Below are 24,167 nucleotides of genomic sequence, written 5' to 3' on the forward strand. Positions count from 1 at the left end.
CGGCCATTCAAAAAGCTAACAAAACAATCTACGAACCAGTTAGCGTATTCTCTGATAGAAAACTGCTTTGAAACTCGATTAGTAAAAGAGCTTTTACTAGTTTTCCGCGCAGCCGTTCTTTGTGTCGTTCTTTGTGTGACATAAAAAACAATAAAGAGCGGCTGCGCGAAAGACTAGCCTTTGCATAAATTGCTTACTTGGGCTACCTGTGGCTGGAGACTTGAGGAGAGCCAGAGCCGCGCGGATTTCAAGATGGCGACCAAGGTGGCGTTGTTGATGTTGGTGTTGCTCTTTTATATAGAAGGCTGCTTGTCTTTAAAGGGCACTTTTCATGTCTGTGAGAATCTTGGCCTCTGGGAAGTTGAGCGATCGCTTGAAAAAACGGGTTTCCATAGGTAAGTTTAAACGGAAGATGGATTGATTAGGTTGGAAGAGTAATGTAAAGTAAGTACTTGTTCCTTATATTGGACACTTTAGGTTTGCACTTCAATTTCTCGCGATCAAAACATAGTTTAGGGTTGGGTTTTACAGCTGGGAATCTGACATAATAATTCAAGCAAGATCATACTAGATATATTTAGGCAGAGATTTAGGCAGAGCCAAGCATTTAATGTCCTTAGGGAGTGTTCATTATTTATGGCCCGGTGGGGGGGGGGGGGGGAGGTAGGGCACTCCACTTGAGTTTTCTGTACAACCCCACTTTTGACAAATATCAAAACTTTGTTACCCCCCCCCCCCCCAGGAGACACCCAGAAACTTGTTTGACCCCCCCTCATTCTCTTTAAAAATCCACAAAACTACATTTATAATATGAAATATAGGTACATATAAACAAATCATGCAATGAAAAACAACCAAGAAAAGATACTCCTGATTGTAAATAAGGCAAATGTGGTCTTGTGAGGTTTTGATACAGTAAAGAATATGTATCTCTATATCTTTCTTTGCATGCCATCTCACTAGTTAGGACCCGTACCACCCCCCAAAAAACTATAAAGCATAAGCTAGATCACTCTGGTGATGTCATCAATCCATAAGTCAGACTTTTTGGTAGCAATTAAAGTCCCTTGCAGATACTGCAAAGGCATCCCATTTTGTTCTTTCGTGGGTGGTCACATTTTGATCAGAAAACTCACTCCATCCCCCCCCCCAGAAAAGTTAGGTCAACTTTCTCAGATTTCACACCCTCCTTCCCCCAAGAAAAATCCTGGGTATGGGCCTGCTAGTCCATATCCTGCAGGACAATTTTATATTTTACTCCATGGGACTGTCCTAATAAAAGATAAAATCATCCTGTGCCCTCTGATAGATCTGCCAGATCTGGTACTTGTGGGGGTGTCCAAAGAAAAGGTATCCGAGACAGACTTTTTTTCACATTGACATTTTCTAATAACCTGCCACACTAGATTCCTAGTACATTTTACAAGTGCATATATTTTAGTTGTTGTTTTTTATTGATCCTATAAGTCAAACTTAAATGAACTACTACTGAGTAATAAACATTGTTGAATTTGTGGGCAAGTGTTCACAGCTCAACAGCGGTAAATGTAGCCTAAATATGTTATTGGCAACGCTAAGAAACTTTTCTTGCATTTCGATTACTCATTCCAATAATAATAAATAAAAAAGTTTCCTTCTTTTAAGGGATGAAACTTTTTCGACCCCCCTTCAACCAAATTGAAACTTTTATGACCCCCCATCGACGTACCTAAAACTTTAGCCCCCCTTGTGGGAATCGAAACTCCCTTATCTATAAAGTACAACAACTGAAACTACCACGATAGATGATAGCTTATTTCAGAATTATTGCATTGCACAATTTACATCGAGTATAGTTTAACAAAAAAATAGTTTATCATATAATACAGATAATACTACTAAGTTAAAAATAATTATAATAATGTGCTTCACAAAATATAATCATGCTATATATAGATTCTCTAAATTCTCTGAAGGCCATTGGAAAAATGTCTTAAGTTTAATAGATAAAATATTATCAGAAGATACAACCTTTATTTTTACGTTCTCAATTTTCGACCAATCTAAGACACGAGGGGCACGGATATGGGAAAATCCACAGTGACCACAGGAACTTTACCGTATAGCTATACCACTTTTCTATAACTATGGGGCTCCGCAGGGTCTCTTCTTAATAAGTATATGGCTAAACGCGCTCAACATGGAAACCTACCTCAATTACTGTCATCCAGTGCACGCTTTGTTTAGGGCAAGCTGGCAGAGGAAAAAAATGGCATGAAATTTTCCAATTCTCAATATATAAGCTCAAGATTCCGCATACAAGGAGTTCTACTGACCAAAAGCTTAATTCCAAATTTTAAAGAAATTTAGAAGATATGAAATTTAGATATAAGCGAGCAAAGTTGGCTTAATTTCTGATCAGAGCCCAACTTCTCCCTAAAAACGAGAAGAATTCATACTTTGAACATTTGAAAATTGCACTTCAAGCCTCATATCATAAAGAAGAATCCATTAGAAAAAAATACTTTTTGATATGTTGGTTTACATAACATAAGGAACCTCTATGCAAAAATTCAAGCTTACCAAACTTAACCAGACCTTATTTTGCTCTGTCGGGCAAGCTTAAAAAGGTGCATGCTTCATTCTGGTGGTTGAGGTAGGTTCCAATTGTAATGTGCATGCAAGCTTATAGTTGGAATGGCTTATTGGTTTTGCTGCACCATCTACCTATTTTTGTTGAAGACATGAATAGGTATGCCGCCAAATGCAACATGCGCCTGAACACTAGGAAATGTAAGGAGATGATTATTGAATTTATAAAATACAGATCAACTTGTACGAGCCCTTCACTAGTTGGAGGCTCCCAAAAAAAACAGGTCACTTCCTATAAGTTGCTGGGTATTAATATATCCAGTGATTTATCGTGGACCAACCACGTCGAGTTCACGGGAAGGCTGTCAAGTGTCTTTATGGCCTCAGGGTACTCAAGAGAAGTGATCTTCCCCCGTTAGAACGTATACTGTGCATTTATTTGTCCGGTCCTTGAATACGCGTTGCCTGAATTGGCCCCTCTGCCAGAATACTTAGCTGATCTCATTGAGATGGTGCAAAGGAAAGCCCTCATCATTTTCCCTAATACCTCTTAAGATGAAAAAGCCCTTTCCCTTGCCTCCTCGAAACCCTAAGTAACAGCCCGACTATTGCTTGCAAGTTCTTTGTTGGAAAAGCTAAACATAACAACGTTATAAACAATCTTGTGAGACGTCCGTCTGTTATTACCCATAATTACAACCTAAGATCTCGCCGCCAGACTTGCTACCCGTCAGTTGGCCCCACCAACCGACTCAACCACTGTGTGAAATACCAGTTAGAACAGTGACACTTGTGCAATTTCCAATTATTTATTTATTTATTGCTGGCTGTCTAATTGTTGCTGACAGACCCGTAATTCAATGTATACTGCAATGGGCCTTAATAAACGATTATTTTTGTTGTTGTTGTTATTATTATTATTATTATTATTATTATTATTATTATTATTATTATTATTATTATTATTATTATTATTATTATTATTATTATTATTATTATTATTATTATTATTATTACTTTCTGTCAGTAACTAAAAGACATGCGAGTCTGAGTCCAAAGTAGTACTTTCAGTACAGTCAAGAAAGTTTATAAGAGTTTCTTGTGTTTACCTTCTAGATTATTAACAACTAGAGTTTTGTTAAATCAAGAGTTCATTGGTCATGACTGTGAGCTAGTGTACATGGAAGATCTTCCTCCTGATGTATATGTGGACATGGACGAACTTAGAAATAGAGCAGAATTCGGGGAACCTAAGGTGGGGAAAACTGATGACGGACATGGCCAAAAAAAATTCCAATATTCTCTGATAGCAGGTACAAAATCTTTCTCTAACTTTCTTGCATCTTCCTCTTAGGATTAAGTAGTCCTGTGTCCTCCTCAAGTATTCTCTAAATATCCTCAATACCATGAACAATAAAAAACACCTCGTAAAGACTCACAGAAGATATAAATCTTTACCAAATGTAGCACAGGATGCCAATACATTGTCTCTTACACATCTTCGCTTACTATTACATAGTGGAAACTCATGTTTTCTACAAGTTTTCTTCCGTGTTAACACTTGCAATTGACTTGCAATTGTCTTCTTGAATGTTTAACTGTGTATGATAGGAATAATCTCCATATCTGAAATGAATATTTGAAAGTCTTTATGTTCTTATACTGTCTTGTTTTTCATCTTGTTTCAGGTGCTATCAAATTCCAGTATTAATGTTGAGCTACCCGCCAGCCTAGCATCGGCACACTACTTATGGGTGTTCCCCCAGATAAGGTTAATATCTTTGTGTCCTTCTTGTGTCTGGCGAAAGTTTCAAAATTTTAATCAGGAAAGCATTTTTAAATACTTTATTTCCAAGAAAAGAATTCTCTGAAGTCACCATACAGATGCCAGTTCATCTGCGATACCAGAAGCCAATGACCTCGAGGAGCACTGTGTATCTATCTCTTCGCCCACCTCAGCTCTATTTGAGGTGTTCTGGTATGGAGAAAAGAATGCATGCGCGTACCCAGGATTGGCTAAAGGGGGGGGGGGGGGGGGGGGGGCGTAGTTATAGGTATCATATGGAAAAAGTACAGAAGATCCCTTAATAAGAAATAACCCACTTTTTGGTCGCCAGGGGGGGGGGGTGCTGAAATGCAAAGAATCACTATTTTTTCTATGGATAGAGGAATGAACAAACCATACAAAAACGAAACTGCCCCACAACATCCTTTATCCACCTCCCTATATTTACCACGAGGGTTCAGGTCAGATTGATTTTCTCTTAGAACTGTATTGAAATCATAGTAGACTAGATTCCAGAGGTTCTAGCACATTTAAATATAATGTTATGTCTTTATTTCAAGTTAAAAAGTTCAATAAGGGAAGGACTCAAATGTGTGTGCTCAAAGCCTTGCGGGGGATCAGGAGGGAGGTACTTATTGGAAGTGGAGCAAATGTAATATTTTATGCCTTAGGGGTGGCACATATTTGATATTTTGTGTTTCGATAGATGGGACTCTGGGTACTTAATATACTTTTTCCAACAAGACAGATAATGTTTAGGATACAAAATTTTGTTTAGGATACAAAATGTTCAGGATACAAAATTTGTAAAGCATCTAAAACTATCCTTGGCTGACCTGGCTTTAGAAGTGCGGGCTGTTTTTGTGTGGCTCTGGATATAGCCTACTTGTAGGCTTTAGTAGTTTTTCCGGCACGAAAACCCCGAAAACACGATGTTCATATACCATGACCAAGCCTAGGCTACTCTGGATAGTACATGTGCTTACACAAGGGGATAGACAGGATGTGCATGCACATTCTACCTTCGCAGTCATGACGGAAAAACATGACCTGACGTTGCCAATAAGCACATTTCACATTGAATAAGGCGGAAAATTCCCCTAAGTACTTAGTGAGTAATATCAAACAAAATATCAATAATGTGACTTTTTTTAAATCGATGCGACTTTTTGTAAAGTGACATTGAAATTTGAGCTTTTCGTTCCTTAGCTCGTAGCGCAAGGATGATCAAGGAAAAAATATCTTAAATAGCTAACATCTGGGTATGTGAATTTCAACCTCACGTTATTTGTGTTTTGAAAAGGGAAAATCAGTCCGGAATACAAGGAACTGATGGCCATTGTGAGAAATTGTATCTTCTTTCTCCATTTCTTCGAAGTGCGCATGTTTAGGGTATTTCCGTCATGTCACCTTCGCAGCCAAAAAGTGGGTCATTTCTATATTGAAGGATCGTCAAATGCTACCTTTTTTTCATTTTATACCTATGACTTCTCAATCCCCTCCCCTCCCCCCCTTAGTAAATCCTTGGTATGCGCCCTTGTCTCACAGTTCTGGCAAAAATTCCTTCCCCTCCCCCCTTAGTAAATCCTGAGTATGCGCCCTTATTGTCTCACAGTTCTAGCAAAAACTTACCCTGTTCGTCGCAGACTGTTTATTTATTTGGTTTGCATTGCTTTGATTCCTAGAGCCACCAGTAGTTGATTGTGCCACCGTGGCTGGGCCATGTGCTTCAGATGACCACAATAGCTGTCAATTGTATCCACTGGTAAGAACATTGGAACCTCTATATATTGGACCTCCCTTAAAGCGGAATTTTCACCAATTTACTTTCAACCGACAAGAGACAAAAGAATCTATTAGAATCGGCGCTATTTAACAGGCCATCCGCTCTAAATTATCGGTCATATCCTCAAAGAAACTAACAATAGACAGAATGCTTCCCCAATTTTGAAATATTTTTCGCGTTTTTCGTTAAAAATAATAGGAGATTGTTACGTAATCGACCGGAAATAAACTGGTGACATTTCCGCTTTAAGCTTACACCCTCTACATAACGGGCACTTCCCAGTAGTCCCAATTTTTTCTGCAAGTAAAACTCTGCAAATACGGACAATTTTCGTTTTTATTATCTTGGAAAGAGAATCGCAGCAATCTATATTAGGGAAAGTTCATTTATTTTCCCGAGGGGGAGGGGGGGGTGAGGATTTTGATAAAAGTAAGGAATTAAATTAGTTGCCCCCCCTTCAGGAGGAAAAAAATTTTCCATGCCCCACCTTATGCTTCCCCCATATTTTCGGTGCCCTCCCCGGAAGAAAGAAGGAGCAAAGGAAGGAACGAAAACGACAATGTCAAAGGAACGCGAGCAAGAGATAGGTTGCAATCTGTTCAGAAAATGGAGGGGAAAGAATTCGCTGAAAATATTAATTCAGAAAAATGAAGGCACTCAAAGGTGCCTTTCTCAAAGGTGGGACTAAATTCAGGTTGTGAACCTGATAAAGGGTAATGCTATATATGAAAAAGAGGAAGCAAAAAGGCTTTTTGTTCTGCTCCTTGCGAGAAGCGAAGCACGAGAAAGAAAAGAAAGAAAGAGAGGAAGACAGCAAATCAGACATTAGCGAGGATGTTGATGACGAAGAATGAGCGCTTATAGCATCAGACCGTTTTGTTGATAATTTTAAATATGGAACATACGCACTTTTTAAATATCATATAGCGGAAACCATGAAAAAAATGTATATAGGGTGTATGCAGGTTTGCATTAAATAGATAAAACGTGGCTTAATATTTACGTATCTTGGACTCCTGGATTGTGCATGCCAAATAACTTCCCCCAAACCGAGACTCCTTGAACCAAGAATTTGATTTGACACTTGGTCAAATTATAAAGAGACAACCCAAAAAAAACAGTGACCCCCCTTTTAAAATCCATGTACTTTCAACGCCCCCCCGCCCATTAGGCCGCGATAATTTCTCGAGCCCCCCCCCCCCCCCTCCCCCCAACACTATCCTCATCCCCCCCCCCTCGGGATATTAAATGAACTCTCCGTTAATTTTGAAAAAAATTGTTTTCGAAATTTCGTCTATGAGCGTAAGTGTAAAATGTTTCGAAAAAGGTATGTTTTATTTACACAGAGATGGGTAAAAATGCAAAGGGTTGAGGCTTAACATGAGTTCAAGTTATGAAACCGCTTTAATAAGAGACAATCGCAAAAATAAAGTCCCGCGGGACAACGAAATACTCAAACGACCAAAGAATCTATTAGAATCCACAATGATTAACACATCCTTAAACTTCCAATAGACACACTGCTTTTACAATTTTGAAATACTTTTCGCGTTTCCAATTAAAATCCATTGGATTAAAACCGGAAGTAAACTAGTGCCAGTGCAACAAAATATATCCGTCTCGAAAACTCCAGTTAATAAAGCACCAAGGCTGTTGTTAAACCCCGCCAACTGCGGGGTTTAACAACGCCAACACGGCGAATTCTCGCTTGACTTGCTGACTTCCTTTGTCTTGTGGTCAGTCGAGCAAGAATTCGCCAGCAATGCTGGCAGGTGCTGGCGCAGTTTGCACGGGGCTTTAGTACTTCATGTAAGAGCCCATGAACTGGCCCTGTCACCCTGACTCTACATGAAGGGGTCTTCCATGAAAGTACTGACGGAGGGTGTGAAACAGGTGAAAAAAACAAATGTGTATTGTCTTTTGCCCACAGGCTTCCCATCTCAGATCGAGTATTTTGCATTTTCAAGTACCTGTTGGCGCTAGAGAACACGTCACCCTGGTAACCACAGTAACAGCACTAAGTAGTATAGGTGGTATGATTTGCACACTTTATTTTACAATGACGTCAAAGGCATGCTGATGTAATGTTTATTAGCTTATTAGCCCTGAGGGATAATGACGTCACGGGAATATTGACGAAATGTTTGACGGTTGAATGTTTTTAGAGCTCAAAATATTTCTAATAGCATACGACTAAAAGCGCAATTGTTTTGTAAATAAATGACCAGTGAACCCTGGAAAATTGAGTTTGATATTATCAAAAGCTAAATACAGAATTTCTAATATATTATTGTAAAGCTATTTGTTATGGCGAGAAAAACCATGAAAAAGGCTTTAAACGAGGTTAACGAAATTTCCACATTTATCGCAGATGATTAAAAAGCATTTAATTGTATTGACTTTGCATTTTAGTTGAATACAGTACATTTCTTTGCATAAAACAAAAATGCGACGAAACATAAAATCCATCGAGCAATCTTCCCATTTTGTCAATATCCACGTCTCCATAACTATCCAATAAATTGAACTGTTTGCTTATAATGCTACGAAGCTCATCTATGAGATGATTGCAGATTATTTTCCGCTCTGATCTTGTCAAAGAAAGCTTTTTAAAGCTATTTTATTTGCATTAGATCTTATAATTTCGTTCCGACCCTCTGCGCTGTTTTTGAGTGGATTTACTATTCGTTTTTTCAATGCGTTTTTGTTTAATCAAGATGGCAGTGTTGGAACTGGAGAAGAAATGTCAAGTATTGAAATAGCAAAAGTCTAAATATTTATAGTCTAGATGAAAACCTTAATGCGACTTTGTAAACATCTCTCCCCTGTTATAGACAAGTATAAGTTTCGTACTTTTAGTTTCAATTGAAGTGAATTGAAGGAAAATCCTAGTCCTCAGAGCCTTAAATCGCGCTAATGTGTTCTCTTAAATGGGAGTCGAGTTTCACACAAATCTGTGGAACTCTTTAAATATCTGGCTACTATAATGAGAAAAAGGAGGGACGCTTTATTGTGCGATGGCTGGGTAGACGAGTTTCGAATTCCATTAAGTTCTTAGTTATTGTTCACAAAGTGGTATCTTTATCAAAAGCTTTTCTTCCGTTCAGTTGAAACTGACAAAATACCATTGTAGTCGCATCAGCACTTTAAAACCTTATGAGTTTTAGTCAGCGAATATTCGAGAGAAAAATTTGATTCTAAATGGCAAGTCTTTCAATTAACGGAACAGTTATTGGCTTCGTGGCCGTCGTGGTGGTATTTTTGTTCTTTCTCTGTTATCTAAGTTGTTGTTGGAGAAGCAAGAAGCACCGTCGACCAAAACAAGTAAACCAACTCGAAACAGGCCTGACACAGGGCCGTACAGAAACCACACAGATAGAAGTGGACCAGAAATTTACTGATGTTTGTGATACCGCTCATATCAACACTGCTGCCTCTATGAATGAACTTCAATGCATACAAGGACTTGAAGTGTATAGGGTCACAGAGAAATAAGCCTAACGAATTGAGGGTTTGTCTTTGGATAATACATTGTTTGGAAGTTAAAGACACGACACAATTGCTTTCAGAGTCCATCACCGATTTACTCTTTAACTTTGAACAGTGATTACGGCGTTGATGACTTTGAAATGAACGAAATGCTCAAATAGTATTTGTAGGAGTGCATAGAGTTTTATTTGTATTATTTTGTTGTTGTTGTGTTGGCGTCGAGAGACGCACTCGGCATCTTGATTCTTGCACGTTTTCAAAGATAAATGCACATCAACCGAGATGTTATCATATAAAAACTCTAATTACTTTTCCGTAAATTTATGGATTCGATGATATTTTGATTGAATTCACGTCACGTCGAGGCAAAGGCGTTATGACGTCAAAGATGCATGATGGAGCAGACAAATAAGAAAACAGGAATGTTTTAGATGCGTCTCTTCTTCTGATATGCGAAGCAGAAAAACCCATCTTGCTCATCAAAAGCAACGAAGTAAGCCTACACTAAAAAGAAATAAAAAATGGTCATCATAATAGCATTGTTGGTCCCCTGAAAATGATAATGGGGCAGACAAATAAGAAAACAGGAATGTTTTAGATGCGTCTCTTCTTCTGATATGCGAAGGAGAAAACCCCATCTCGCTCATCAAAAACAACTAAGTAAGCCTATACTAAAAAGAAATGAAAAATGGACATCATAATAGCATTGTTGGTCCCCTGAAAATGATATTTGTGGAAGGCCGTCATTGCGATCCTTAATAAATTCTCAAGGCCTAACAAGAGAAGGAACTTCTCATTAATTGAGAAGCTTGAGAAAACTTTTCCATAGTCAAACTAATGAAATATTAAATAATAATACTGTGTGTCTGTCTGCGAAAGCATCGATATGCTTCAGCCGGCTCTTCACTAGCCTGCATAGTGTAGCCCCCCTCCCCTTCCCTTGAGCCGCTACGCTCTCCAAATTAAACTATAATGTGATGTTTTAAAACGTGTGTCTAAAAAGTCAAAATATATGCTCGACTTGTGAATGTTCCACCACAATATTTTGATTAAACGTACTTATTTGATTGAGTAAGCCATTGAAGTGCTGTTGAGTGGGTGTCTGCCAATCACGTCACGGTGCATATATAATATATATGTCTAATTTAGACACGCCCCTGTGTCAGCTCGACTGAACACGCCAGCCTAGCGTGGTGACTGATATTGCTGCGGGCCGAATGAACTAATTTCCCTAACAAGCAAACTGCTAGCGATGCTAGATGATTAATCCGCAACGGGAAACATGATACAGAAACATTAAGAAAGAAATCAACTGCTAAAGAGCTGATTCACTAGAAAGCATTTTTATTTTTCTGGGGCCGGTTCCTAGAAAGCAGGTTAGCGCTAAACCAGGAATAAATACGGCTATCTTGACATTTGATTGGATAAAAAGGGTATTCATCACTGGTTTAGCGTTAACCTGCTTTCTAGGAACCGGGCCTGGATTTATTTCACCAAATAAGAACCATGGCGTTTAGGCCTGGAGCGTGTACTCGGAAACGAAGCCAAAGACCAGGCGTCATCTGATTGGTCAAAAACCGATTTTCATAAGTCGATGTTTTTACACACTTCTCGCTAGAGTTGTTTTACGTTAAGATAAATAAGTAAGAATTGCTATTCCCCCTCCTTGCAGCAGGAACGTTGAATTACGAAAGCGCAGGGAAGGGGTTTTCACTACCGCATATCAGGTACCTTCTGTTCATTACCAACAGATTAACTAAAGAGCACGCTTAGCGAGCATGGAGGTAGACCACGATAGAAGGAAATCCTCAATAGACCGCTACGTTTAACAGCCTTTGTCAGCCGCCAATTTGCAATCCTAGCAAAGTACCAACTAAGAAAAAGCATTTATTTCCGTCGATTTGGGGAAGCCAATGCGGTATTTTCGATTGAATTTGGTAAATAAACTACACTTTGTTTTTAGATGGTTATTTCAATAGTTTATCAATAGTCTTCCGATATTAAAAGAGAACAATAACTAAAGCGTCACCGTCAAGGACTCTAAAACTCTTTAATTGTCTTCGCGAAGTCGTTATTACAAGTGTGTTGTGTTTTACAGAACTCCTATTCATACTGACTAATTTACAATCCAAAAAGACTTGTTTTAAAGCGGTTGTAAAAGAGATGTTCTAAGGAATAAAGAGTACAATTTTACAAATGAGGATTATCATAGCAAAAACCCGTCAAGGTAAGACTAACAGTCAATTGGCTATAATTAATTCCTTATAAGTACTACAGATTAATGAAACCTTTGAAGGATACTTTTGGCTTGTTGAAAATTTCTGTAAATTAGATTCTTATCTCAAATACACGACAAACTGGTTTCGACATAGGTCACACTGCGCATGACCTGTTTGACTGACAGGTGCGTAGCCTGCTTGCAGGCGGTACTCGGTGTTATCATCGCGGAAAACCTGCTCAGTTCGGTGATCGGGCGCCATCTTGTATTTTAAGCCGCGTGGTTCCTATCGCGGAAAACCCGCTCAGTTCGGTGATCGAGCGCCATCTTGTGTTTTAAGACCGTTTGGTCGTAGAGCTGACAATAGGGGACTTGCGCTTAGAGATCACGTGACCTTTTTGGGTGGCAAATTCAAAACAATATTATCAAACAAAAAATCAGAAATGACTGCGCCCGTTACACCAGAAAACAACGAAGAAATAAAATCCTTAAATGAAACTAAACCCTTTCTGAAAAAAAGAATTTTGGTTTATTCTCGTAAGCGCTGAATAAGTGGGTGTGATTTTGCCGCTAAAAGGCTGAGCGCGCGCTAGTTTGCCGCCCAAACAGTCACGTGATCTCTTAGCACAAGTCCCGTATTGCCGTTCGCGCTGACAACTTTTATTGAAATAGGTGTATGTCTTTATCTTTTATCACTGTATCGTTAATTAAGTCTAACAGACATCCGTTTATTCTGCGGTAAAGTGGATTCCAAGGAATTCTTCCAGCGCTATCAAGGTTTTTAGACCTGATTTTAAGTTTATCATTCAGAAAACCCTCTTACAGCGAGATTTGCAGATCCCATAAGACAGATAGAGCCAGAATCGTCCTTGAAGTTATCGAGACCACAAAAACCAGTTCAATGACATTCATTATAGATTTTTGTTGTTGTAAATAAGCAATTTTTCGAGATGATCTCCTTCATTCTTTAAGACAAATCCGTCATTATTTATCTATTACGTTTATCTCCGGGCAGTTGGAAGAAGATGTATGAAGATATTTGATATTCGCAGAAGAAGGATGTACCTGTAATATAACCGAACCGAACATTCTTTCGATGACGTCTGAATAAAGAAAAAAAAAATTCAATCAATTGGATTGAGTCTTATAGCGCATGCTGCAACGCCAACATTATCCCCAGATTATTCCTGGCTAAACTGCTTTTAACCAATCAGAATCGTGTCAAGAGGCGATACGTAGATAAAGCTTTTTGTAGCCCCCATTGGTCTAGAGCTCAGCCCTCGTACAAAGACTCCGAGTGGGATTAACACTCAGACTAACTTAAGCGCTACCCCCGCCACGAGTGTCTTCTGGCATGTGGAGCGCCTTGGAATTGGCTGTGATTGGTCCAGAATGTACCACGTGACCTCAAACTTTACCTCGATTGGCCCACAACGCACACCGTGACTTGCTGTCTGTATATACCATATGAGCTCTCCTTACCATGTCAATATTTCGCGCCATAAAACCGCTGTCTTCAAATTGCAAACTTCATCTTTTTTTAAAGGAATTCTTGTTGCCATGAGTGCGATTTGCTATTCAAAACCGTTTTCCTCATTTCTTGTCCCATCAATAATTTACCATGTTCGGGGAACAAGGAACATTTATTTGTTTCATTTTAAATGAGAAATACAGGAGGCTTAGAATAAACAACACGTGTTTGTTTATCTTTTAGTTCGAAGTTGACATCTTCACTTTGTTATTGCCATCACCGTTGTTATAACACATCTATTTCAAGTTAACCGATGTTGACTTTGACTTGTTTTCTTTGTACTATCATACCTCGGAAATCGGCCCTAGAACTGGTTTCGTCCTCTCAATAGCTGTATCGTGGTAGTCACTCGGTAAAGCCGAAAGCACTGTAAGCTCTGCTTCAGAATCTGTGCTCAGTTCCCTAGCGTTCTGACCATAGCGCACACAACAACACAGACAGAAAAAATATGCAGCAATAACTCCGAGAATTGACACGAAACATAGAAGGGCCAGTAAGACTGCCTGTAGAACTGAGTCCATGCTGATACGAGCGGGACTTCAAACTCTAGAATCTCCCATCCTTCAAACCAATGTTACCAAGTCACCGAGATCTGTAAAGTCGTACGTATCAAATTGCTTCAATTCCTGGCGAGTTAAACGAATCTGATGGTGTAAGTGTTGTTATTTTATGTCTCCCTTTGTTTAGAGTATTAAGAATGTTACGCAGATGTTTGCCAAGTCATCCGTGCTTTGTGAAATACTGGATGTCGCCTCGAGATCCGTCAATCTTCCTGTATATTGGTTGTTAAAAAATATTATTTTTCGCAATTTTATGGCGTAGACTGAAAGTCATCTTGCTTCCTTGAAGAGAGAGAGGACAGTTTCAACTCAATGTAAAAAAGGGATGACCAAGAAACATTCAAGAAACCAACGAAAGCACATACACTATTTTTAGGAAGCCTTTCAGCTGTTGTTACTGCTAGAATCAGCCAATAACAGCGAAGTGGGGGCTTGTGCTCAGCCAATAAAAGTGTGGAATTCAATTACGGTGATAAGCGAGGAGAGAAAGCTTCGCAGGAAATTCTTTTAATCTTCGCAAAACAAGAAAAATTAATATAGATAAAAACAAACCTTTTAGATTCAATCTTGGGTTTCAAATCCTTTTGTATAGTGAGACCCGAGGCTTTTTTAAGATTAATTCTGCACCTACCATGACAGATGAATCCAGTTTTTTGTAAGTGAAAAACATATTGTCATGTTATTCAAAGGGGAATATAAAATGTCGTTTTTTTACGCACGAAAACGAAAGCAATTCCCTTTTCGTCAGTTCACGTTTTGTGATTGCAAAAAGGTAAAAAGATAAATTTAACCTTTACTTTTTTGTAATATGTATTATGTTTTGTTTAATAAAACAAGAACTTTTAAGAAATAATGTTTGACCTCAGTTTTCTTTTTAGTGTAATGCAAGCCTGAAAAAAAATACCAGTTCTCTTACCCTATTTGTTTACTTTCAAAATAATTCAAGTTTTCATTGTAAAATGATAATCGAAACTAAATCGAAAGTTCTATAATTCTTGATCGCATTGACTGTATAGAGCTATACAGAACCGTAAAGCGAGGTGGTATAGAAGATATAGTAGTCATGTCTTGGGTGTTAAGTTCGGCAATTCGAGTCAATGAATGTTCGGCAATTTGTTTTGTATTTTTACGCGCGCTCACTAAAATTTTACTTCATTCACTGTTTTGTCTTTTGATATAGAAAACAGATTCCATCAGCAATTCACGAAGTCTGCCGAGGATACAGGGCAAGAAATAGGCAATAAAGAGGGGGGGAATGTAAACCACCAAAATAACTAACTCAAAATAGTTTACAATTACTTAATTTCCATGTAATGAAAAAAAAAACTAGTTTTTTAGCTCTGGAATTGTCACAAAGGAAATTAACAGTTAAAACTGATAAACAACCCAAACAACAAGTCTAGTTAGTTTAATCGGTTTATTAAGAGATCGGTATAACCACAAACTGTTACATTATTTAGATAAAATTTTCAGGGCCATACACAAAATATACTTGATCATTTGCGCGAGATTGTTCAGATGCGCACGCACACACCGATAAGTACTACCAAAAACTTTAATAATAATAAATCCATTTTTTTCAGATTTTTTTTAAAGTGTGCAAGGGAACTGGGAGGGTTAATACATTTACTTAAGAAAGGTCCTAGGCAGGTCTTACAACAGAACTTACTTACTCCTCCCCCCAGATAAACGGAGCGTCGTGTCCCTTTTGCTTTCGCTTTTCTAGAAGGTTCTGAATGGACTTTTGCGTGTAATCCTTCTGCACCCGCGCGACAAACTCGCGGAGGTCCTCCTCCCGACGATCCTGCATCCGCTGAAGCTCTTCTCTGCGTAGTGTGAGCTTGGCTTTGGAGCGAATTTTGTCTGGGGGAAAAAGGAGGTTTTCAAAGGGGAACTCAAACTGAGTAAAGCTTAAGACTGTTTTAATTATGCAGATTTACCAAAATAAGCATTCAGGGCCGGTTCCTATAAAGCAGGTAAACGCTAACTTAGGGCATTCATCACTAGGTTGGCGTTAAAATCTGCTTTCTAAGAACCCGGCGCATGTATATTTTTGGTGGCTCATCGCCAGAGCCAATTAGATTTAGTGGGTTAAGAAACATCCACGTCCCACTAGAAGTTCCAGTCGATTCCAGTCACAATAAGAAAATCAAGCTCTACCCTCCACGGCTACCAAAAAGTTTTAACTTAAGAGTTCTTATTAAAGGGTTGTCAAATATACTTTTTCAATATATCAGGTGATTGTTATTACCACCTTGTTAATGGTATTTGATTGACTTTCCAAATGATTATCTAATGGCATAAAGGTAAGATTACCTGGTATCCGAAGCCATTTCTCCATGGCCGCCATTGCAGCGGCAGAGGCCTCACCCAGGGGAACAATCTCATCCACCATGCCCACTTTCAGGGCCTCCTCTGATGTGAACATCTGACCAACCTGAACAGAGCGCTCAGTCACTTGTCTGCCCAACACTGATACCATGGTTGCGATATCCCTGCAAATGAGATATCAAATATTTTTTAGTGCCATTTTTTAAGTCTGCCTGTCTGTCCGTCTGCCTGTCTGCCTGTTTCTTTGTCTGCTTGTATGTTTGTATGTATTCCCACCCCTCTCTCCAGCTGTCTGTTCATCCATCCATCTGACTGTCTATCTTCCCCAGGCACTTAGCCAGGATTTGCTGAGAGGGTATCATATGGAAAAATGGTAGCATTTGAAAATCTTTCAATGAGAATTGACCCACTTGATGATGATGGTGATGATGATGATGGTGATGATGATGATGATGGTGATGATGATGATGATGATGATGATGATGATGATGATGATGGTGGTGATAATGGTGATGATGATGATGATGGTGGTGATAATGGTGATGGTGATGATGGTGATGATGATGATGATGATGATGATGATGATACAATATGTATACCTACCAGCTGGCAGCCAGCAATCCCTGAAACAAAAAAAAAAAGTAGGAAGTTTAATGCTTGTTAAAATAGCAATAAGAAAGAAACAGAATTAGAATGATAGAAATACTTTAAGAAAAAGTAGGACATCAGGACAATATGCTGTAAACATAGCTTCATATTTTGTTTTCATTTCTTCCTGATATATTTGTCTCAATTAGCTCATGATTTTAAACATTTTAATACAAAACACACTTACCCCTTTGACTTCATTATAACCAATCTTGAAGCCAGGTGCCATGATGCGATAATCACATGCCAGGGCCACCAGACAACCCCCCCCTGGACTATTACCCTGGTATATACACAATCAATGTTAGTAGGGCAAGCCTGGCTATGAGACAGGGGGGGGTCAGAGGATTACCCCCCCTGGACTATTACCCTGGTATTTACACAATCAATGTTAGTAGGGCAAGCCTGGCTGTGAGACAGGGGGGGTCAGAGGGTTATCCCCCCCTGGACTATTACCCTGGTATATACACAATCAATGTTAGTAGGGCAAGCCTGGCTATGAGACAGAGGGGTCAGAGGATTACCCCCCCTGGACTATTACCCTGGTATATACACAATCAATGTTAGTAGGGCAAGCCTGGCTATGGGACAGAGGGGGTCAGAGGATTACCCCCCCCCCCTGGACTATTACCCTGGTATATACACAATCAATGTTAGTAGGGCAAGCCTGGCTATGAGACAGGGGGGGTCAGAGGATTACCCCCCCCCCCTGGACTATTACCCTGGTATATACACAATCAATGTTAGTAGGGCCAGCCTGGCTATGGGACAGAGGGTGAGACAGAAGCTTACCCCCCTGGAGTATTACCCTGTCATAAGTCTTTAACATTAGCAGGCCTTAGGGGAACGCTAGTGAAGTTTATCTGAGGTAAGGTAAGGTAAGATGAAGTAAGGGGAGTTGAGGTGATATGAGGCAGGGTGAGGTGAGGCAATAAGAGTTGAGGAGTATTATAAATAAACACCAAAAATATTATTGACAACTCAAGCCAAGACAGGTGCAATATCCCTCATGGCTAAGTCTAGATAGGGTTTCTATTGACTACTGTATATTTTGGAATTTTAATGGGGAGCTTTAACAATGCAACCCGCTAGCCTTTTGATAGGTTTCTACACTCACATTGATGGAGGCGACGGTTGCTAGGCGTGACCCGTACAGACGCTGCCAGAATTCCTGCTGTCTGCGGCGGTACACCTTAAGCCTGTCAGCCTTTGTCTGGTAGAGTTCATTAATGTCTGTGCCATATGAGAAAATCCTTGGAATATTCTAGGATGAAAAGAAATAAAAAATTTCAGATAGTTGATTGTACATATGATGGTTTTGGGTTAGCTATTAAAAACAATTATGTCAAAAAAACAAGGTTTGGCATTACATACCTGTTATCCCCAAAAAATCTCAAGGCTTGATAATTGTATGAGGGGAGGGGTGGGGTATAATAATTTTTGGGGGAGGGGTAGGGTTAACCCTCACAGGGGGCTCGCAAGCTGAAGCAAGCAAAATGGCTTTCCGTGCACACAGGCACGTACACAAGGGGTGCGCGTGCTCCCCCCTTGGTGGCCAAAAAGTGGGTCATTTCTTATAATGGAATCTTCAAATACTATGCTTTTTCCATATGTGCACCCCCACCCCCCTCAGCCAATCCTGGGTTGGCGCCTGACATGCGTGTTCCACAAGGAATGCACAAGGAATTATTTTATTTCTCATTACTGATAGAAAATAGGCAGTTTCTATATAAGGATGCTAAAAAGCGTGAGATGGAGAAGAGAGCGGGAGAAGGGGTCCAAAATCTTGAGACTCCCGCCTAATGCGTGAGAGTTGACAGGTATGGTATTAAACTGTGCACCAGGCACATAAAATACCTGGGGGGAGGGAGGGGATGGAAGAAATCAGGTGTAGGAGGGGGGTTGTGGGGCTGCAAAAATTTTAACCACCCCAAAGGGGCGCAAGAAAAATTGGCCCTCTAACAGCGGGGGGGGGGGGGGGGGGGGGGGGGGGGGTGGGGGGGGGAAGGTTTTACTTTATAAAACATTTAACGTTTTAAAGCTTTTACTCTGAAGTGAGGCTTTTACGTTCTCGTGTCATTCATAATATATACAGAACACACCCTAGCCTGAGCCCTTCTTTATATAACCTTACACTTTTTCTAGATATTTTGACTTGCTCAATTGATTTTGTTTTTTGTTAGTCAGATATGAAATAGAGGGTCCCTAAAGGCCAATAATTATAGATCCTGATCCTGAACAATAATTATAGATCCTGCTCTTAAATTAATTCTTTCATACCGAAGTAATGATCACTCCTCGACAGTCTCTGTCATTTTCTAGGTCCTCCATGGCCAGGCAAAACTCCTCTAGAAAGTCAAGACTCCAAGAGTTTGATGGCTCGCTGTGCATTACGAGCTCTGCCACACCATTATCCTTCTCATTCAATGATATGCTGCTATTATACCGCATTTGATTGACAAGTGTGGGGGAGGAAGCCTGAGCTCTAGGTAGAAATGATCCAGCTCTTGCTGTATAAAGATAATAGATTTTTGATCATCATTTTCATCATCATAATATTTATGATTCTTATTGTTGCTGTTATTGTTATCATTATAAGTTGTATCATTATTATTATCAGCATCATCAGCAACAGCAGCAGTATCATTACTATAATAAGTTTTGTTTCCTTATTTATCCTAGACCCAAGGCATATGGCAAACCAAATTCAATCATTTCCTTTTGTTTGACATAAAATGTTAAGCCTGCCTAAGCATAAGTTACCCAGATGTAGGTTCAAGGAAATAAACTAACAGGGTTGCCATTTTATAGTTGCGATTCAAGATGGTTTGAAAATGATTTTTGTAAATGATTTCCAGTTTAATTTAGAATATTCTTTTATATCCTTTTATGCGATCCATTGAAATCCGTTTCTGGTTTCGACATTTTTAAAGATTGTATTGTCACAAAATATTATGATTACATAGAACGACCAAAATCCCAGAAGAATTTTCACATTACGATCTATTGCTTTATTGCTTACATTCAAGTACCAAAGCGAAGAATAAATAATTTTGCTTTCAGCGTTTGTGATTCAGAGCGAATGATCGATAGTCAGGACGGATCTTATTCCTCTTGTGGTTTCTCGGTTCGTTTCGTGACATGGGTCTATATCGACGAGGTGTCGCAATTTTGTACGTGTTTTAATCTATTGAAAACAAAATAAGTGAACAGCAGAATTGCTTTACTAAACTTAAGAGCCCCGAAGATATTAAGGGAATTTGGTAGCATCGGAATGGCTTTCCGACATTTGACCAGAGTGGTTCAACGTTAGTGAGAGAAGCCATTCTAATGTTACACTCGAATGGATTCTTTTGGCTGGGGTAACTACAAAATGGCTTTTTAACTGTTAGTTATTATGATAAAATGTATATATTTTATCTTTGGGTGTTTGTGAATAATTGATTAACAAGATGTGCTTACCTGCACCAAGTCTAAACGCTCGCAGACACGAGGCAGCCATCTTGAAATCCTAGTTCACAAAGTGGTACTTTTTCTAAAGTGAAATAAAATCGGATTGAAATTTGCTAATGAGATCTCGTTTAGAGGTACGACCGTGGCTTGATTGGGTACGCGACGTGGTAAATGTTGCTGTGGCTTACGTTTTAAGGCTTGTTTTTTACGCGTCTGAGAGCACACCAGAGTAATATCGGTGTGACGCTGATAGAGAGACACTGCTCGTGTGTGAGTGATGCTCGAGTCACGCAACCTGTCACGTCTGGGGTCTTTTTTCGACCCCATCCAGGATTCGGTGGCCGTGGCGGGTTGGGATCGGGAGGTTGCTAAATGGACCCTTTTTCTCAGGCGGAGGGGGGGGGGGATGTAATGCGAATTTTTGTTCTGAAGGTTCCATTTGCGGCAGCCCAAAGAAATTTTACTTTAGTTAGAAACTCGTCTAGCGCTAGGGACTTGGGGGGGGGGGGGGGGGGGGGGGGGTCAGTGTGGTGGGGTGTTGACCCAAGAAAAGAGTTTGCATTTTAATTCTACCATTTCTTTTATCAACAACATAATTAAAGGTGTAAAGAAAATTTGCCACCAATTCATAGTCATTATCTTATACATTTGTTAATTATTAAATAAAATTAGTGTGTCGTTTTGTCTAGTGCGTTCTTGTGATATGAGCTCATTCGTTTTGTTTTGTAATTACGCCGTTCGTTAGTTTTTAAAGTTGATACATTATAAAACGATAAAGTTCCGCGAATGAGTTCTCTATGGCACCTTTACAACAACCCAGGGTTAGTAGCTATACGTTATCATGTCTCTATGAAAATTGAGTACTTCATTTCGGTCTTTATATGTTAGACTATAAAGATAATCAAAAAGGCGTTAAAATCTGTAATTGCTTTGTTGCTTCGTGTAGAAAAGAAAAAAAAAACAGCGGCACCAGCGGCACGCTGACACATAGGTACGTGGGCTCAGGGAACGAGATTGGAAAAAACAGTATTCAACTGTCAAACCAACTGGAAATATCAAAATCTGTAGTCTATTTTTTTGGCATGGGGCACGCTTTGTTAGAGCGAGATTTAAAAAAATCTGATCTTACGTCATTGTTATCTCTTCTTTTCTGATCTGTTCGTTTTCCGCCCACGGAAAGAATTGTTTTTCTCAACCATGGGCGACATAAGGTCTCACGTATTCAGCTATTGTATCTTCACACGCACAACTCTGGCCTTCAATAACAGCGTTCTTTGTTCAATGACCTGGTTGAACTCACTTGATTGAACTTCCTTTGTCTTATTTGCTTCTTTCGGAAACAGAAAAAAAATGATTTGAAACCGAAAAATCGCACTGAAAAACGTTCGATTTCATTTTTATTTCTGTCCATCTGAAACACATTAGACTATATTCTTGAATTTTCGTGAGCAGAAATGAGATTTACAGTGCTTGAATTCAAAATATCACGTAATCCCCCATCTCTGATTTGGAAAAAAAAAAGATCCCATTTCACTTTAATAAATCTTAATCCTAAACACCGAGAATAATGGAATTTTTTCTGTGAAATCGATCACCCTGTTAATCACACTACTCTACTCGAGGATTATATATTCACATTATAAAGGAATTTTAGTTACGACGTACCTCATTTTACTCATTCTTTTATGAGAAATTCAATATCTTAGTATTCTCGCATACTAAAGTTGCATTATATTGCGTTATTTATGTATATTACTTGTGTTAATTCAGTTATAATATTTTCCGGAAATGATCCATATTGTTAACATTTGTTTACATTGGCCCGGGATATTCGTGTCTAACGGGATCTCCCAGCAAACCTTTTCCCCGGTAGAAAAAATGATTCAATCTTTTTCTTTTGCAGGAGGTTAATTTTACGCCTAGAATTCTAATAAGTCCTCTACCATTCCATCTAATTCTTCCTCCGACTTTGTTCTATCTGAAGGAATCTCTTTTCTATTATTCTGTTGAATGAAATTGTCCACATTCAATCCGTCCCCCTCTATTTCTTTCATCAATTCCTCCAACTCGTTGTCCATAGAAACAACCGACTTACAATCAGACATTTTATCGTCGTCGTCCTTATTAGAGGCTTCGACTGCAAGCAAAATTTCTTCCATTTCTTTCCTCCGTTTTTCGACATTTGTAAAAATGTCGTCCAAGTCATCTTCAACAGGGCTAAGTCTTTTACTAGTTTCTCTCTTCTCGGCCGCTTTTTTCTTTCTCGCCGCTTTCTTCTTTTCTTCGTATTCTTCTACATCACTGAGAATGCTATCCAGATCATCATCGGAAACTACGAGGGAATCGTTTTCCTTGTAAGGCGAAAATGCTCGCAACCCTCTTGGACTTTGGATTAGATTCGGTGACAAATTGTTCGGATAAACTCCAAGTCTCATTTTCCCATCATCAAACATTATTCCTGTTCCCTTTCCTATTTTTTGTTTCGTTTTTTTTTTTCTAGACCAATTCTTTTACTGTATCCATTGGGTAAAATACATTCTGAGCACGAATACGTTCTCCGGCACTTCAAGCTTCAGGAGTGTGCGTTTTAAGATATCTTATAAATATTCTTCCGTCCGTAAAATGTGTGGGAACACTTCAATTAACTTAATCGATGTACTCAAAAAAGATCTTTGTCTTCATTTCCAAGATAAATAATTAAACATTGTAAGTCCATTGCGAAACAAAAACGATTAGTACCATCACCTTATAACTCGAGGGAAGTAATTACCTTAAAAGTTTACTTTACCGCCAGAATTTTTTTTATTCAAAATCTTTTCGTATTTAAAATGACTTTTTAAGTCACCTTTGCGAAAAAACACAAGAACTCTTGTTATGTACTTGGTTTCACTGAGATTTTACTCAAAATGCACGGGGCTGTACTCAAATAATAGAATTTTCTATATATAGGGCTATAAAATCAGGTCACCTAAAATTAGTCAAGCTTCTCATCTTCAATTATTCACACTTCTCGCGTATTTGCAATTCTGTTAGGCTTTATTGTGTTCGAACTCAATACAAATCCTTATATCACATATGCTTTTTGTCATCAAGTGTAAGTTATTAGTGTTATAACCATAAGCTTTCATTGTTTGTATCGTACAGTATACCATAACAAATCTTAAAAGCATTCTTTAGCAACTGCTAGCAGCTAAACCAAACAAACAAAACATCGCGTAACTAGTCCAGGAGGCGCTTGCATCCCCTCTGCCACCAAAAACAAAATTTAGAAGAATCGCCACATCTAAAAGATCGCATTATCCTAGTCCAGGTGTTCTTACCGGATTTCCTGTCCTTGGAGATGAACCGTGAGGCCGTTTGGGGTCTAAGTCGAGCTCTCATGTGAGTCACAACTTTTACCACAGGAAGCCCGATCAGAAACCCGGATAAATACGCCTTGGACTTGGCTAACTTCGCCCTTGGTATCTATGACTGCGCACCCGCTCCCCCCCCCCTTCCTCCCTTAATAAATCCTGGCTACGCACCTACAGAAACCTGTAAAATGTTATATCGCTCCTCTGCAATAAAATCAAACAGGTGTTCATAAGTAGGGGCAATCATCTGTCTTATAGAAGTGTCACGGCGTTTCCTAGGATCAGGCTTTTTTAAGACGTGCGGGCACGAACGGGCAAATCACCTACGTTGACGTTGGTCGCGCGCGCGAGTGACGTGAGGCTACACGCGCAAATTGCAGTTAGGGAGATTATTTGTGTATCCATCATCCGTCGGTTTTGTTTGTTTACCAAAAAATGACA

General features: G+C 39.2%; 3 protein-coding genes across 5 annotated transcripts; 1 reads left to right on the plus strand and 2 right to left on the minus strand.

Moving 5' to 3' along the window:
• Positions 1 to 213: 213 nt before the first annotated feature.
• Positions 214 to 15,631, plus strand: LOC116616561 (phosphatidylinositol-glycan biosynthesis class X protein). Of its 2 annotated transcripts, none has more exons than XM_032378519.2 (6): positions 214 to 395; positions 3,688 to 3,826; positions 4,260 to 4,342; positions 4,428 to 4,549; positions 6,043 to 6,122; positions 15,122 to 15,631. In XM_032378519.2, exons 1-6 carry the CDS (start codon positions 253 to 255, stop codon positions 15,176 to 15,178), a joined length of 624 nt encoding a protein of 207 aa, XP_032234410.2. In that variant the 5' UTR covers positions 214 to 252; the 3' UTR covers positions 15,179 to 15,631. The 2 variants fall into 2 exon arrangements, with proteins under 2 accessions (XP_032234410.2, XP_032234409.2); XM_032378518.2 differs by lacking the exon at positions 15,122 to 15,631 and adding an exon at positions 8,074 to 10,304 and having other exon boundaries at positions 215 to 395.
• On the minus strand, positions 15,345 to 20,711 carry LOC5509611 (enoyl-CoA delta isomerase 1, mitochondrial). Of its 2 annotated transcripts, XM_048719916.1 has the most exons (8): positions 20,562 to 20,711; positions 20,383 to 20,455; positions 19,201 to 19,430; positions 18,038 to 18,184; positions 17,108 to 17,203; positions 16,876 to 16,895; positions 16,258 to 16,436; positions 15,345 to 15,804 (listed from the first exon to the last, which is right to left on the minus strand). In XM_048719916.1, the coding sequence occupies exons 2-8, from the start codon at positions 20,420 to 20,422 to the stop codon at positions 15,611 to 15,613; spliced, it is 906 nt and encodes a 301-aa protein (XP_048575873.1). In that variant the 5' UTR covers positions 20,423 to 20,455; positions 20,562 to 20,711; the 3' UTR covers positions 15,345 to 15,610. The 2 variants fall into 2 exon arrangements, with proteins under 2 accessions (XP_048575873.1, XP_048575872.1); XM_048719915.1 differs by having other exon boundaries at positions 20,383 to 20,663.
• Positions 20,712 to 21,630: 919 nt separating this feature from the next.
• LOC116616557 lies at positions 21,631 to 23,100 on the minus strand. Its single transcript, XM_032378501.2, has one exon. The coding sequence runs from the start codon at positions 22,824 to 22,826 to the stop codon at positions 22,293 to 22,295; it is 534 nt and encodes a 177-aa protein (XP_032234392.2). The 5' UTR covers positions 22,827 to 23,100; the 3' UTR covers positions 21,631 to 22,292.
• Between the last annotated feature and the right edge of the window lie 1,067 nt (positions 23,101 to 24,167).

This window comes from Nematostella vectensis, chromosome 12 (assembly GCF_932526225.1).
Source record: "Nematostella vectensis chromosome 12, jaNemVect1.1, whole genome shotgun sequence".
NCBI classification, from domain to species: domain Eukaryota; kingdom Metazoa; phylum Cnidaria; class Anthozoa; order Actiniaria; family Edwardsiidae; genus Nematostella; species Nematostella vectensis.